A 16,827-nucleotide genomic window follows, 5' to 3' on the forward strand; every position below is an offset into this window, starting at 1 on the left:
GCAGGCAAATAGGATTTTGACTACTGTGTGCAGTTTTGGCCTCTCCATTTTCAGTATAGTAGAACTGGGAAGGCTTCAGAGGTCAGCAAGGAAGATGAAGCTACGTAAAAGAAATGTAAGTAAGCTAAGTGTCTTTCTATGGAAAAAAAAGAACATGTTAGAGTGGAGAAAGGTCTATAAAAAACTGAGTGGCACAGAAGGAATGTTTAGAACTTCCTTGTTTTCTCCCTGTCTATACTTGCCTGAAGTTTGTCTTGCAATACAGACAACTAAGAGATATTAAATAAAGGTAACACGAGACAGGTTTAAAACAAACAGGAGTAGTTTTGGTCTCGGAGAATCTTTCCTCAGCTTTTATTTACTTATTTATTTTCTTTTACAGTTTCTTACAGTCTGTTTATGGACATGTCACGGTTTAAGTCTAGGTTCAGAACTATAAACCACAGAAGTCTCATCATTTGCCGCTGCAGCTGACAGCAAGGCTCCTTATGCCATGGTGCAGATCCTACTGTAAGTCTGAAAATATGTATTGTGGAAGGTTTTAAAAAAAAAAAAAAAAGTCACGTGCCAAAAATACACAAAGGATTTTGACTTTCAGTTAAATGTCTTCCCTCTTGTACTTCTGAATGCCCTTGGAATAAGGAATTTAATTCAGTTCTCAGATTCCAGTCCATGCAAGCATTCATCCAGATGATATTGATGTGGGTGAGTGAGGGTGGGGAATAACCCAGCAATCATATCAATTACGATGGATTTCTTGATCTGAAAAAGTTTTAAACCTCTGTGATATCTACCTTTCTCTCTATATATACTACTTAATAATAACCACTACTGTTTGAACATTGCTTTGGAATATAGATAATGGAACATAAAAATTAAATCTTCAGTGATACACATCAGAAATCTTAGCTAAAGTGTGCAATGTTAAACTAATTTTTTCTTGGTCATATTTTACAAGAAAGAAAAGGGAGAAAACTGGACTTCTTGGTTCTGGATTTTTTCCAAATAGTTCTAAGTAATTGTCTACTCTTGAGGAACTTTAAACATACCTGAATGTTTATCCAAATGTGTTTGTTTAGCTTTCCTTTCAACCCATGTTCCCCAGAAGCAGTTGCTTTCTGTCTACTAGACTTTATTTTGGCAGATACAGCGTTACTGTTTGTTTGAGGAAGGCTGAGCAACAATGTGCAAATTGCCTCCTCAGTTTTTGGCAAAGACAGCAAAATAGGCAGCGAGGCTATTTTAGCAGGGAGCTGCCAGTATGACCTAATTAATTATTTTTAGAGGACATCTGGAAGTTTCAGTGTATTGCTAAATCAGTCCTCAGCTTTTAATAGTTTTTACCAGAAGTCCTCAAACTATCAGCCGCTTGTCTCTTTATGGAAATGCATTCTGACAGAAAGAGCTTGCATTCCTTCCTACCCTGCTTAGGCACAAGCGATGAAAACCAGACCCGTGCCTTCCATTCGCTGTGTCTTACTGAGTCAGTGGGCCAGTACCTACGGCAGGATGGCTATCAACTAATCTCGCCAAGTTTTAGAAAGTCCAAGGTGTACTACGCGTGTGCTTAACCCCCCGCGCTGTTCCTTGGAGCCCCAGGGGAGCCGTCGTTGTCCGGAACGGCGTACAGACTCGCGGGGAGCAGCACGCCGCTCACTGGCTTGGGCGGCCCGCGCCGCTCCGCCGTTCGCGGGGGGCCGGCACCCCGCCTTCCTTGCCCACCGCGGCGGCCCGGGGAGCCCCGGCTGGGCGCTTGGCTCCGCACCGGGCACGGCGGGAGCCGCGGCTGCCCCTGGCCGCCGTTGTCAGCAGGTGGGCCGGCTGCGGCGGGGCTGGCTGCTGCTCCCGCGGCACCGCCGGGCCGCCGCTCTCCCGTCCCGCCCCGCCCCGCCCCGCCCGGCGGATCGCGCTACTGTCGCCGCGTTCCTCGGCGGCGGGCAAGGAGAGCCGTGGGGTCCCGGGGACTCCGCTCCAGGAGCGCGGTGCCGGGGAGGGGGCGAAGGGTCCGTCCCCCCGCCCCCGGCCTGGGGTACCCCCGCGGGCCCCGCCGCCGCCAGCGTGCGGGGCGGCACTGGCGAAGGCCGGGCGCTGGGTCGGCCAGCACCTTCCGGGGGCAGCGCGGAGGGGACCCGGAGGTGTTCCCGGAGAGCACCGGAAGCGCTCCCGCCCCTAGCAACGGCGGCGGAGCGCCCGTAGCGACAGGCGCGGCCATGCCGGTGTGGCTGCGGGAGTACAGCTGGCGGCAGACCGGCTCCGCCGTGTACCTCTCGCTGCCGTTGCGCGGCGTTCGGGTCACCCCCGCCAACATCTTCTGCACTGACCGGTACCTGAAGGTGGGGCGGCCGCGCAGCGCGGCCTCGCTCGTCTCACGGGCCTTCTGTCGTGCGGTGTCGCCGCCTTGAGATGCGTTGAGCCGCTGGGCCTGTGCCTTGGCGTGGCTTTAGAGCTCCGTTAAAAAGCACGCGCTTGACACACCACGGCCGCGCTGTCAAGTTTATAATCTTTTGTGGTATTTAATCTGTAGTCTCCCCTTGTATGCTGCAGGCTCTTAAATGCCTATCCCACCAGAGGTAATGGCTTCACCGCTGTTCGTTCTTCTCCGTACTAATGCTCTTGCTACTCAAGAGGTGGCGGCTGCCTTTTTCTTTCATAAATGGCCTGAATTACATGCATCTGCTTATATTATGAATAATAATTCTAAATTTGAGGTCCGTGGCTTCTGTTGCCGTGCTGAAGAACCAACTTTTTCAGTCTCTTTTATCTGGTCTAGTAAAATATATAACCTCTGTACTGGATACTAAGCGGATCAGTTTTGTCAATAGCAGATCTTTCTTGAGGTTTAGTGTATGCTTGTACTGACTATTTTGAATATATGAGGTTTAATTAAAAATTGTAAATAATATTGTAAATTAATTATATTTTTATAGGTAAGCACCCCTCCCTTTTTATTTGAAGCCATTTTATATGCTCCTATTGATGACACAAGTAGCACAGCAAAGATTGGAAATGGAATCATTTTCTTCACTTTGTATAAAAAAGAAGTAGCCATGTGGGATTCCCTAACTCTACCGAATGGTAAGTTCCCTACTGTGAAAAGTAGATTGCATGTAAGAAACCCAGACTGTGCCAAAACTTGACAAACTATAATAAGCAATGTGAAACTTCTGCTGCTAGATAACTGCTAAGTTAAACCTCGTTGTTTATTGTTAGAAAGTATATGGAAACAAAGAACATCTGCTGGTTCTAGTGCACACAAAACAAAACAATGTTTCTTGTAAAACCTACATTTTGTGTGTAAGCAAATCTTAGTTTTTCTTTTTTAGAGATGGGCTTGTTAGAGACTGCTTTGTGGAATTTGAACTATGTTGCGTTTTCCCAGACAAAGTAGCAAAAGGAATCCTGTTTTTATGAATATAGTACATGAGAGTAGAACTTCAGGCCTAAATTACCAAAATAGTTTTTATTTGTTTTTTAAGCTAACAAGGAGAAACTGCAGTATCTAAGAGAGAATGCTGTTCTAAAAGCCCATGAAAAGGCAAAAGAGGAGACAGAAGCAAAAAAAGTTACAAAACAGGAACACAAAAAACATGCTTTGGAGGCCACAATGAAGGTAGGCTTGGAAGGAACTCTACCAGACATGTACATGTAAACAATTAGGAACTACTCTGGCAGCTGCTGGGTTAAATATACCTTAAAAAATATGGAACGTACTCATTTTTATTACAGTGGTAGAGAACCTTGTTATTATACTTAAACCATACCTATTACCAAATATGAAAATTATACAGAAAATAATACTTGGAAGTTACTATTTTCCATGAGTAATACTACTGAAAATTTTTGGTGAGGAGCACAGATTTTTGTCAGTTGAGAGGAGTCTACAGTAATGTGGCAAAAGTGTAATCTTGTGCTGATGCCGAGGCCACAAAAGTGTTTGGTCATTAATTACGGTCAAAAATACTGATTTTTTTTTTTTTTTTAATCTTATTTATTCATTGTTATATTTTTATATCAGACTTGCTGTTCATTGTCATTTTTGTGTGTGTATCTCTATGTGTGTGTATGTGTCTATCTGCGCTTTATGTGTATTTTAAGATCTGGTCTTTTCTTCAAATTTTTATGTATATAAAACATCTGGTCACTTCATTTGTGTTTAAAAGGATTTTTTAAAGTATACAATGAAATTTTAAGATTGCATATGCAATTTGGACCAAAACTTTCTGCAGTTAGTGACTTAGTAGCAACGTTGTACCTATTCTGCCTATGTAATAATCTCAAAGAGGAGAGGAGAAGTAAGAAATAGTGTATTAAAATGAAGCCGTGTATTTTACATTTCTGTATATTCCAGAGATCTGTGTTGGAATATGGCTAGGATTTTCACGGTTTACAAGTAAAACTTACTTCTGAATGTTTCTGGATCATACCTTAGTAATGGTAGTAAATAGTTAAAAGATACAACTTCTAAAAGCTAATTCAGAAATCTTTACTCTCCCAATCATTTTTAAGCATCTTTCATAGCTCTGCTTGTATGATCACATTAATGATGACGCTACACTTGGGATAGGAAACTGGGAAAATAATGGTAACTTTTACTTAGCCATCTTACTATTATCAGATGTTACATATCTCATAAGTTCATCATTCAAACAGCTAGAAGAAGCAGAAAGAAAAAGAATTGAAGATCTGAAAGAAAAGGAGCGGCAGAAGGTCACTAAGGAGTTGGAGTTGTGGAAAAAACAGCAAAAAGATGCTGAGAAACAAAAGACGGTACAAAAAGAAGGGGAGCTATATCAAGTAGAGCAATTAAAGGAGAAGAAAAAGGAAAAAATAAACAAAACTAGGATTCCTAACGAAGGAACTTCTAAGACCCGACTCAAACCTACTAAAGGTTGTATTATTGAAGTGTATTTTATCATTCTTCAAAGTGTGGGTATAACTTTATTCCTAGACATTTCTAATTCACCATTTATCTTTGTCTCCACCATACTGAACTAATTCTTTTAGTCTGCAGTTACTTCAGTGTCTTTATTTTCAGGCAATTTATCGAGCTAAAGCATGTGAGTTCTTAGCTCTTGTTTAAGTCTCTGGAAATACAAGGGCAGGTTTTGTTCAAAGCTTTAGAAAAGAAAACCAGAAAGCCTGACAGTGTAATGCAGACTTTTTGAGGTTGGAGTTCATATTACCCTAAGTTACCTAACTGCTGGTTTTCATAGAAACACGCAATCTCCTTCCTCTCTTTATCCCATGTCTTGGCCCCACAGACAGCCAATTCAGACAACTAAAACAACAGAAAATACTTAATGTTTGTTTGTTTTGGTAAGGTTAGTTTTAGCTCTTGCAATTGCTCTGTCAAAGAATCACATAAGTGACAGAGATAGTGGTGTAAGAGGAGTTTAAGTTCATTTGTGACAGATAATGTAACCAGTAAATAGATGGGAAGATACAGCAAGAACAAACATTTTCTGAACCTTCCCTTCAAAAGAACAAGTCTAAACCTTTCTCAAGCTATTAAAGGTTTACTTATAATGTGCAGAACTTCTAAATTAGGTGTATTTTGGACTTTGGTAGAAAACCAGAAAAATCTTTTTTGCTTCATTTTTCATTTTCAGTATTCCATTCTTTTCATAGGTTATGGTTCCTATAGCATGTTTTCAGAAAATTTAAAGGAGGAACAGTTACCAGCTCCTCGATCTGCTGCTACAATTAGAATCAACTTTACATCACGAGTTTTTCCTACAGCTCTGCGAGAATCTTGCATTGCAGAAGAGGAGGAGGTTAGGATTGCTCTGTGTTTTAGTATGATGCTTCTACTGTCTTCCAAGGTGGTGAATTATTTACCGTGTATTCAGTAAGTTGACAAAAATGTTACCTGTGCCAAGGAATGTTACCTGCACAATAGTCTTACCTTCCAAGGAAGGCAGTTTTATTTCAATTAAGATTTAGAGAAACACGTTTATATAAGAATTATTTTCACCAAGCATGTCATTGTGCAAATTAATAAATAGCATGTTCTGTTTCTCAGGAGGGGAAAAAAAAAAGGCAGTGATATTAATTGAATACCTTGAAGTACAAAATTTGAAATGTCTTTACTCTTATATTTAAGATTCTTTAAGTTTTGTCTTCTTAAAAAGAAGCTCACATTTAGCTCTTTTTTGCTCTCTTGAATGAACACAAAGACTCATTTTGGAAGTGCCAAGACAAACAAGCAAACAAAAACATATTAGTGATGCAGTAACCTTACTTCTCACATAGTAATAAAATATTTGGGGAAACTTGGAAGTTTTTAATATCTGACATTTTAAAATATTTCTCTTTGTCCAAAATATGTGGCACATAGAATTTTTTTTATAGGTGTGAGCGAAGAGATGAAAGCAAAATCCTTTTTTGGATTTGAATTTTCCTCCAGTAATAATACTTGCACATTGTATGTTTACAGTGGCTACGTAAACAAGCAGAAGCTCGAAGAACAATAAGTGTTGATTTGTCTGAGCTGGAAGATTTAAAAGAAGAGGAGAAGAATCCAGATTGGTTAAAGAACAAAGGAAAGTAAGTTAGATTCCATTTGAAGATGTATTTAAAATGAAATATTAATTATATGGTGTGTGTCTATTGTTTAGTTTTGATATTTTCTATTTATGCTAGACACAGATGGTGAATGATTACATAGTAGAGAATTTATTGACAGCTTATGGGGTTTGAATCTGATAAAGTCATGAGATGCAATTGCTGAAGCTCGTGATGGACAAAATCATTGTCAACACATAATGCATATTCTTCTATGAGGGCAGTTAAGTCAGTTCAGTATTATACCTCAGTGGATTTCCTTTCATTTGTACTTTTTATTGACAGGTTAAACATCTGTCTAAAACTTCAGGAATTTGATAAAAATATTGGTATGTTTATACAGCTGTGTTATACAGAAAGGTTTGATTAGGCAATCATAATCAGACACACAGCTTTCAAAATTAGTCCTGTGTCTGCATAGATGTGTCAACCTCTTACTGTTCTTCATTGCTTTTAAGCAGTGACTATTTTTGTTGTGTGTCTATATGCTATATTGTCAGCATCAAGTTCGACTGAACTTCAGCTATGTTGGTCTCAGAAAAGGCTATAAATGGCCATTTCCAGGGAAAAGCTGCTAAAACTTCAGATTTTTGAAAAGGAATTGTTAACAATAATTAGATATTTATTTTGTGATTTATCACCTTGTTTTAAGTGCACGTTTCACTTTTTGTTTTATACTTAGCAAAATGTTTGCAACAGGAAACTATCTTGCAGCTGTAAATGCATATAACCTCGCAGTGCGGCTAAACAATAAGCTTCCCCTACTGTATCTGAATCGTGCTGCTTGCCACCTTAAACTGAGAAATTTACATAAAGCTATTGAAGATTCCTCTAAGGTATAAGTATATAGGTTCTCAGACTGTCATCTTATACATGGTTGTGATTTATTACAGTGATGCTTCTCTTTCAAGCAGATCTGTAAATACTTATTATTGCGATTCAAAATTTTTAGATTAAAAATTGATATAATGAAGCCATGGTCCATGAATGAAGCAATAAGAGGAGTGACCTCAAAGGCACCTGATTAATTCAGATAAAGTTTTCCCAGAGTTACTATTTTTGGAACTAATAAGTACTTGAGGCTTGAAACTTGTTTTTTCTAGTAACTACTATTACAACACCTATGCTTTTTTAGGGCTGTTTTTTTTTTTTGTAGCATGGTATGTAATATCATGTATGAAAATAGAATACATTATTTGACTGTAATAAACATTTAACACAGTATTTTGTCAGTTTTTAGCCATGGCAATGAAACTATTTAGCAAACTGTGGGGTGACAGATACAAATCTTAATGACTAGATTCACAAGCCATATAGTTAAATCTGAATAGTTATTTTCTATTTCTATTTGAACAGCTATTATGTTACTGTATAATAATAGTAATTAGGTGAGAGAAGTGTGTGTAAATGAGAAAAAAACGAAATTATGGAAAATCTACCTCTAAATATTTTGGGTGTTTTCATTTGTAAAGGCACTAGAACTGCTGACACCACCTGTTCCTGATAATGAGAATGCTCGAGTAAAAGCATATGTGAGACGTGGAACAGCATTTTGTCAGCTGGAATTATATACTGAAGGTGAGACTTTGATTTTTTGAAAACATGCACATGGATTTATAGTGACATGCAAGTAATTCTGTTTAGCTCAACAAGACTGCTCATGCCTTTATTTTTTCAGGAGGGACAGTAAAGGAGGCCTATACAATCTATGTCTCTCTTTGTTATGAACCTGTTTACCACATTCCTTTTATTTTTTTATTTTTTTTTAATTTACTGGCTAATTGCAATTCCACTTGAAAAATCTTTACAAGTTTTAAGAAAATTGATTGTACTCCTAATTTAAGGAGTACAAATTAGTTTTTCCATTGAGGAAAAGGCTTTAGTGAGTTGTGTATCCTCTGTTTGGTCTATTGGGTAATCAGGCTTTCTGTGCATCATGGCCAGCTATTGACCATGGCAGCTTGGTGGCCATGGAAGGTATTAGTGAGGAATAAATGAGAGGTCAGAAATGAGGTATTTGCATTGGGAAGCATTCAAATGTAGGATGCAAACTGATATGAAACTAGGTTGCACTAGTTTTGCTGTTCATAAAGCAATGTTTCATTGGTTTTGAGATTATATTTACAGTATTTCCAACTATAGAACAAATTAACTTAAAATAACCTGAAATATTTCTAAAATATTTGCTTGTGAAGAGCTTAGTAACATATCTTTGTAAAACGATGTTTGAAACCCGTATTAATGAGCAAAATGTTTCAGTACATGTGATTTGTGTGAAAATACCTGAATTAAGTCTCCCTACCCAGTTCTCCAAGAGTATCAATTTAGTTTTATAAGGCAAATTTACAAGCGAAAGTCAATAATAGAAAGTGAAGAATATTCAAAATGTCAGTGTTGAAACACTAAGCTTTTCCCATCAGTTACCTTTTTCTACCTCTGAATCACTTCATCATTCCCTTACAGGTTCATTTGCACTTGGAAAGCTTTTAAAAAAAAAAACATAAACAAGATTTTATTTTACTTCCTGTACTCATGGTTTCCTTTTTTTTCCCCTCAAGCTCTAGTATTCACAGTTCATGTCTTTTTTTTCTTGTCTTCATGCACTTTTATTCTGTCATTCAGTTTTTCTCTCTTCTGAAGAACACTTTTGGACACTCCCCTCATGCATGCATGCATATATATATGTGTGTGTATACATATATATATATATAAAAATATATAAATGAAGAGGCTCTGTTTTCATATTTCAATACCTGAAAATGTTTATGTAGTAGTGTTTCCACTGAAATGTTTTGTAAAATAATATAAACAAAATATGAATTTGTTTACTGACAAAAGTTAAACCTAATGTCATTCTGAGTCCATCCAGCTCAATAGCAAAACTCAAGATCAATACTTTATATATATGACTAGGGAGCAGTTATTTCCAGTTAGTTGCTAAAGAGGATGCTCTTGCATTATTTACTGACATTCTTATTAATGTATCTATATTAGGTCTCCAGGATTATGAAGCAGCTCTCAAGATTGATCCCAAAAATAAAACTATAGAAAAAGATGCTGAGAAGATTCGACACCTAATTCAAGGAACAACAGAAGATTCTTAATAAAAATTAAAAAAAAAAAAAAAAAAAAGGAATTTTTTGGCAGGGATGCCTTTTGAGGGCATCAGAAGGAATCTTAGTTCTCTTCAATATGTTGTTAACTAGACATTTTTCTGTTTCACTCAGAACACCTGCAGAATTGGTAAACGATTGGATATATGAATTCCTATTTTTGGAAAGTATGGTATTATAACAAACATATATTTTATATCATTTTGATACAAAGTTGTCATATTTTTGCTTTCTATGAAATATTGGTGGGCTGAATATTAAAATATGCTTTTGGTACTTGATTTAAAGTTACTCATAACTAAATGAAATATTTGTCTGGAAATACCTCCTGAATCTAGACAATGGGTTTTCAAACAACTTCAGTAGCTCCATATAGTCAACACCTGTCACCTTCTTTCCGTTCTCCACCAAAGCTGAAACAGTTATGTGTTACATGATTATAGTTATATGCTTTCCTCTTACTGTTCATAGTGTTTGGCACATCTGAAACTAAGACAGTGAGTTTAGATACTCTTAATTCAGGCGTCTAATTTGGAAAACCTCCACCTGGAAGCATAGAGGTAGATTTTATGTAGTGCAGAACACTCTTTTTAACATTAAGTAATGTACATTGAATATTTTCAGACTATTTTGAAACATTTGTTTGGGCTGACCAAACAAGGTAATTGGAAAAATAAACCTGGAGTGTTGTATTGTAGTGTAGTGGTAAATTGATCCTGTGATAAATTGTCCTATCAATGAATATGACTGACTTCTTCCATCCTGCTACAATTAGTAATCTTACAGTGTAGCTGTAAAGCATATTCTAAATAAAAAACTTTGTTATTTATATGAGAATATATATTTTTCTTGAGCTAGTATTTTAATTTGTACTCTGTTGACGTTGGCCAGTATCTCAGGAATACTGGTGTGATTAAAGATTCTCAAAAAAGGGACCATCCTGGTAAGGCTACAAGTGTTGTAAAGTGACATGAAGCATGACAGTGTGCTTTGAAGTCCTGCACCTGTTGTTCTGGATAGTATTGTTTATATATGTGTTAGCATTTGTATTGCCATGACAACCTGAAACACTGGAATTGAAGTGGTTCTGTTTTGTTAGGCATTCTATCCAAATTGTGACTATTTCCCCTACACTCCTTTCAGTAGCAGTTTTAGCAGACTTCTGAATTTTCCACATCAGTCTGTTTCAGGAATTCCACATCAGGAATACCATTTATGACTGATTTCTGTCTTTAGAAGAAAATATTTTTTATGCAGATATATGTTATTCTGTGAAATTTTATACTCTTGGAACAGGGAGAAGGTGGCAGGCATTGCTTCCAGTTGCTTTACTTGGAGCCTTGAGAGGAGTGCTGAGGTGAGTCAGAAGTGCCTGGGATAGCTGCTGTTCCTTCTTTCCTACAGGTACCTACTGCATTGCAATGGAAGGGGCTGAAAATACTTTTTTATAGCAGTTGAAAGGAGGGCAGTGCGGGAGCTTTAGTGCCTCTGTTGAGTGTAATGGTATACTTGCCAATATATGGCTATTTTCTTTCATATAATTACTGAGAGGGCTAAGGAGGAGAGACACTGGCAAAGGGAAGAAGACAATGCAAAGAAGCAGGCACTGGTTTTAAGTTCCTGATTTTCTGTTTTGGTTCCAGAGCCTATTAGAACAATCTGTATACACCTGTATAGGCTATTTGTATCGTAGCTATTTGTTATAGCTAGTCAAGGCTATTTTTGATGTAGACAGGCACCTTTTTCTATTGCTATGAAATAGAAAAAGTGCCCCCTTTAGAGGTTAGGGAATCAAATGTGCTTGGTGGCATGAACAATATCTGCCTGTTTCATCTGATTATATTGGGAGCAAATGGATGTTTAACTTCTGACTTCCATGCCCGAGCTGACGGTGTATACACCGTATCAAAGTCATATGCATTATGTTTGTATTAGTGTCCTGAGATGTAGGAATGTGGAGACTGACTTTAAGTTTTAAAACTAGAGAATACTTTAATTAAAACAAGTAAACCTTCAGGTCGATGTCTCTTGCACTTAACTCTTTCTAAAAATTAGAGTTCCACATTTATGATACCAGTTTAAAAAGTTTTATTTTCATGGGTTTAGGTCTGACTGAGAACTGTATCATCAAATGGGCTGCATTCTTTTTGATACATCTTATTCAGCCCATGTGCTGGTTTTGGCTGGGATAGTTAATTTTCTTCATAGTAACTAGTGTGGGGCTATGTTTTGGATTTGTGCTGAAAACAGTGCTGATAATTAAGGAATGTTTTCCTTACTGCTGAGCAGGGTACACAGAGTCAAGGCCTTTTCTGCTTCTCTCACCACCCCACCAATGAGTAGGCTGGGGGTGCACAAGAAGTTGGGTGGTGACACAGCTGGGACAGCTGACCCCAACTGACCCAAGGGATATTCCAGACCATATGACATCATGCTCAGCATGTAAAGCTGGGGGAAGAAGAAGGAAGGAGGGATGCTCAGAGTGATGGCGTTCATCTTCCCAAGTAACCATTACGCATGATAGAGTCCTGCTTTCCTGGAGATGGCTGAACACCTGCCTGATGATGGGAAGTGGTGAATGAATTCCTTGCTTTGCTTTGCTTGTGTGCGTGGCTTTTGCTTTACCTATTAAACTGTCTTTATCTCAGCCCATAAGTTTTCTCACTTTTACTCTTCTGATTCTCTTCCCCATCCCACTGGAGGGGAAGTGAGCAAGCAGCTGTGTGCTGCTTAGTTGCTGGCTGGGGTTGAGCCATGAAAACCAAAATAAATCAGATACAGACAGTTATTCCCAGAATGACTGAAATAACAGGTTTCTTTTCTTAAAGCTAAGTGTCTAGTCTAAGTCTATGACAAAAAGATGGAGATGCATTTTTACAGAGTATGCTGGAAATTGGGGTAGTCATATACCCTACTTCTGTCAATAGCAGTGTTTAAATAACTATCTTCAAATGACCCACAAGTGAGTAAGTGTTTTGAAAAGGTTTGATCCACTGGATGATAAATACAGGGTACCAACTGTGAGACAGGTGGTATAGCACCATATTCACTTGAAGTTGTTTTAAACAGTAAAACCTGAGGCTTTGTCGAAGAACCATTGGTGATGAGTGTTTTGGGGTCCAGCATACAGGAAAACACCGGGTTGCCAGGATTTGCACAGAGAGGCAGATGAGGAGATTGGTTTTGCTCTGTGTTCAGACTTGATGGCAGTTTCTCAGGAGAAGTCATCTTCTTTCCCTAGTAAGGACATGGATTTTAATTCAGCCTTTCAAATAACAGGGCAAAGCATTTCAAATTTGTTAAAAGTTTGTGGTCAGAGCAATGTTGCTCAAGACGCGTATTGAAATATATGCACAGTGGAGAGTGAGGAACTTAACACTGCTGACTTTTGACCTTATTTAGTAAACTGTGGATGGTGATAAATGGACTTGTGTTGACTATGAAGTATAGTAAAAATTGGAATTTGCATCAATTTCTGCATTAGTGATAATCTTGAGCATAGAAAATATCTTAGTTTGTGTGGCAGAAAAAATTAGTATGGATAATAAAAATATGAATGAGTGACTTCTCTTTTTCTAATACACAGCGATATGTATGCTAAAGTAGAGCCCTAAAGAAACGTCCAAATGACTGTACTTCCTTTCTCGTGTTCACATGCATGCATTTTTATTTATTTTCCTCTGTAGGACTGAAGTAGCATATGACAGCTACTTCTTAGTGTGTTCATGGAAAGTGCCCTAACGCGGTATTGATGAGCATGCAGTAAAACTGCACTGAACAAGGTAACGTCCCTTAGTTTTGCTGAGCAAGCCATTCAAAACCTGTTGTTCTTCAGAGGTGCAATGAAATCTTTTTTCTTTGTTTCTCAATCATGTAAGAGATTAAGAAAACATTTAAGTTGCTAGCTTAGATAGAACAGTAATAGCTGAATATTATTATTATTCAGTAATAGCTGAATAACAGAATAGCTTAGATCAGTAAGAAATTCTGACTTTCCATTACTTTGTTTATTAATGAGGCCTGTTGTCGCCTCCTGTTTATTTTTTGCACCAGCATTAGAGCACCGCTGGGGCCTAAATCTCTGGGCTTTAGGATCTACTCGGTTTGTATTGTGCCCGTTAATGAGATGTGGTTTAGGTGCGTGGCTGGGGTCGGAGCTGCCTTACCCCCAGTCACGAGAGGCTCTCGGGAAAGGACAGCTTCTCCTGGAGCGGGGTGGCTGCAGGCGTCCGGTTCCAATCCTGTGCTGTTGGGAAACTTTCCAAATTAGTTAATTCACAGTCATCAGAGTTTTTCCGCCTGTCCGAGACTAGAGGGATCAAACACTTCTAGTCCATATACTGCATCCTTTTTTTTTTTTGGGGGGGGGGGGGGGGGGGCGTTCTTTGGTGGTGCTTTTTTGTTTTTGTTTTGTTTTGTTGTTTTCTTTCCCTTAGTACGAGCGTTATTCGCACGTAACGGAGCGTGTCCCTTCAGGGCTGGCTGTCACTTTGCCTGGTTACCCTGTGATGACATCTGAACCACGCTCCCCGCGCTGGGGGTGCCTCTGAGCAACCTCCCCCGGGGACGAACACCGCCACCGGGCGCCCCGCGGGCCCCCCCCCGCCCCGCTGCCCTCGCCCCTCTCGCGTCGCCCCCGCGCCTCCTCCGCACGAAGCTCCCTCCCTCCCTCCGCGCCCCCGCCGCGCCGGCCCCGGCTCAGGCAGGCCCGGCCCGGCCCTACCGGCTGCCGCTGTCGGGGGGCGCGGCGGCCGCTCGGCCCCGAGCTCAGCGGCGCGGCGTTGCCATAGCAGCGGGAGCGCCGCGGGGGGCGGGGCGGGGCGGGCCGCCCGCCGCGGTGCACCCTGGGCGCTGTAGTTCGCGAGGCGGGCGGCCCGACGGGCGAGCGGCGGGGCGCGGACTACGCTCGCCAGGGTGCTGCGGGGCGCCGCCGCCGCGCGCAGGCGCGGCCCGGGCGGGTCGGTGTTGTTTTTGACGGCGTCACGGGCGGCCGCGGCCGCGGCCCCTGGTGTGTGCCGGGCCCCGCTCGGGGGCCGCGCTCAGGTAGGCGGCGGGAGCGGCCCGCGGCGGGGGTGGGCTGCCGCCTTCCGACCTGGCCTCGGTGCGCAGCCTGCCGGGGAGCGCGGCGGCCGGGGGCGCGGAGGGGCTGCCCGGAGCGGGGCAAAGCCCGGGGGCGCCGGCGCCGGGGCAGCCGCGGTTGGTCGCGGGGAGCGAGTAACCGGGGCGCTGCGGGGCGGCCGAGGCTCTCTGTGGGGGCCGAGCGGGCTCCGCGGGCGGCGTTGCCCGCCGTGCCGGCCCCGGCCCTGGGCGCTGGCGTTTGCCAACTTCCTTCTCTTTCATCATCTGCCTCTGTCTGTCCGGCTGACGCAAGGTGTTCTGTTTCATAAATTGTGTTATTGTTGCTGTAACTGTTCTGGCACCGTGCTGCTTTCTGCTTCAGGTGTGTTACACTAACACCTGCGAGAGGGAAGCAGCGGGTGCTGAGCAGGGAGTGCCCGGCTTTGGGATGGGCTGGCTTTTGGAAGCCACGTTTGCCTTGCTGGAGATCGTAGCAAGGAAACAGTGTATGGGTCGCTAAATATATTAATGAAGAATAGCGTTACTTTGGGCGAGAAATTATACCGCTTAGTAGAAATAATAGACTAGCACGAAACCCCTGCGGTATAATACCACTGTAACATGTTTTTATTTTTGCTGTGCAACAAAGAAGCTACTGTAGAAGAGAACCCTGAGTTTTTACTTGGAATGACAGCACAGCAGACTCTAAAGAACACCGATTCCTGTTGGTGCCTTGTTATTCATCTTTTTCCTTGTCAACGCTTACTGAGTTTTTTTTAGTCTAGAAAATCCTCCTTGAAGATGGAAGAACTTAGGGGCTTGTTTAGACTGGAATGGTGGTTCTCTCTGAGACTGGTATTTATTCTGCTTCACAGGGGGATAAGTAAGATGTGGTATCTCATATTTATTTTTATATAGATGTATGGGATAACTTGGTAATACATTATCAACAATACATATGGCTGTAAATTTTTAAACCTTATGCTTCTGGATTGCATTTCACTAAGGTTAGGAAAGTAGTTCACATTTCTGATTCCATGCCCTCTCTTCGCCCCCCTCCCCCCCCAAAAAAAAAAAATTAGTGAGATTGAATATAATGGATGTTTATTTGTCTAGGTAGAGACTTAAAAGGCTATGTCACTGAGAGTGTAGCACATTTGTGTGCCTAGAATCAGCTTTGCAGTTTAAACTGGAGTATAGAAGAACTTGGACTGTAACTTTCTTTTGCAAAATAATGGCAATAAAGGTATTTAGTGAGAACCCAAACCAGTGAAACTGTGTGTGGGGGGTGAGGTTTTATTTGTTTTTTTTTTTTTTTCAATCATTCTTTCTGGCTTGGCCTGACATACAGGAGATGTGGAATACTGTGCTGTGTTCTCTAGTTATCCTTGCTGTTACTGGACCAGAACGCAATAGCATCATCTTGATTCATTAGGAAGTTTGCAGGCTTCATGTCTGTTTATTTCCTGCCCAAAGCTACTTTTTATTTTTAATAGTTTGTATTTAGGAAGGCAGTGCCAACTGTATCCAGCACATTTGGGCGGGTAGGAAAAGTGTACTGGTTCTTAGTGGGTCTTTGTCATTTGGTGGTGGAGAATACAAACTGGTGAAGATTTTGTGAGTAGGTCAGTTTAGCTATTGGGCTCAGATTAGTCTTCTGTATTTCAGTTTCCTTAAGGGACTGGATTTGACCTCAGATTTAGTTATGACTATGTGTTTTATTAATCTTTTACAGAAATAATCTTTTTGTTCTAGCTGTTGGTTGAAGTTCAGGAACACTGTACCTAGGTATTTTTTTATTAAAGCTTTTGAGGCTGTTTTGCTCTTTTAGAGCTAACTAATTAATAAAATGCTTTATTTCTGATAGCTGTTTTACTCGTGTTTTTGCTGAATGTGCTTGTAAGAATATAGCAACCCTAGAGATGCCCTTTAGTCTGATGTCATGTTATCTATCTGTTGTCTTTGGTAATTTAGCAGTTCTACCTGTAAACCTCAGTGATTTTGTAATTATTCTTTTTTTATTCTATTCTTTTTCTTGATACTAAAAACTTCCTATTTTGGAGATTGATCACCTCTATGCAGGTGTGTAGTA

At 40.6% G+C, this 16,827-nt stretch overlaps 3 protein-coding genes across 8 annotated transcripts in view; 2 read left to right on the forward strand and 1 right to left on the reverse strand.

Moving 5' to 3' along the window:
• Positions 1-1,294: 1,294 nt before the first annotated feature.
• Positions 1,295-10,506, forward strand: DNAAF4 (dynein axonemal assembly factor 4). 3 transcript variants are annotated; one of them, XM_030014985.2, is made up of 9 exons: positions 1,295-2,333; positions 2,928-3,075; positions 3,477-3,610; positions 4,651-4,888; positions 5,629-5,774; positions 6,437-6,546; positions 7,247-7,400; positions 8,037-8,142; positions 9,559-10,506. In XM_030014985.2, exons 1-9 carry the CDS (start codon positions 2,211-2,213, stop codon positions 9,666-9,668), a joined length of 1,269 nt encoding a protein of 422 aa, XP_029870845.1. In that variant the 5' UTR covers positions 1,295-2,210; the 3' UTR covers positions 9,669-10,506. The 3 variants fall into 3 exon arrangements, with proteins under 3 accessions (XP_029870845.1, XP_029870844.1, XP_029870846.1); XM_030014984.2 differs by having other exon boundaries at positions 1,295-1,550; XM_030014986.2 differs by lacking the exon at positions 1,295-2,333 and adding an exon at positions 2,347-2,570.
• Positions 10,507-12,551: 2,045 nt separating this feature from the next.
• On the reverse strand, positions 12,552-14,509 carry C5H15orf65 (chromosome 5 C15orf65 homolog). Its single transcript, XM_030015078.1, has 3 exons — positions 14,401-14,509; positions 13,844-13,923; positions 12,552-12,914 (listed from the first exon to the last, which is right to left on the reverse strand). Exon 3 carries the CDS (start codon positions 12,903-12,905, stop codon positions 12,552-12,554), a length of 354 nt encoding a protein of 117 aa, XP_029870938.1. The 5' UTR covers positions 12,906-12,914; positions 13,844-13,923; positions 14,401-14,509.
• A 56-nt stretch (positions 14,510-14,565) lies between these two features.
• The window catches only part of CCPG1 (cell cycle progression 1), a 32,678-nt gene continuing 30,416 nt past the window's right edge, over positions 14,566-16,827 (forward strand). Inside the window, exons 1-2 of one of the 4 annotated variants that reach the window (XM_041123726.1) lie at positions 14,618-14,720; positions 15,516-15,618. The gene's annotated coding sequence lies outside the window, so the exon portion shown is untranslated. Of the gene's footprint in view, positions 14,721-15,515; positions 15,619-16,827 lie in introns of all 4 variants that reach the window. The other 3 variants (XM_030014348.2, XM_041123723.1, XM_030014349.2) reach the window with 3 other exon arrangements.

Source organism: Aquila chrysaetos, chromosome 5, assembly GCF_900496995.4.
Source record: "Aquila chrysaetos chrysaetos chromosome 5, bAquChr1.4, whole genome shotgun sequence".
In the NCBI taxonomy this organism is placed as follows: domain Eukaryota; kingdom Metazoa; phylum Chordata; class Aves; order Accipitriformes; family Accipitridae; genus Aquila; species Aquila chrysaetos.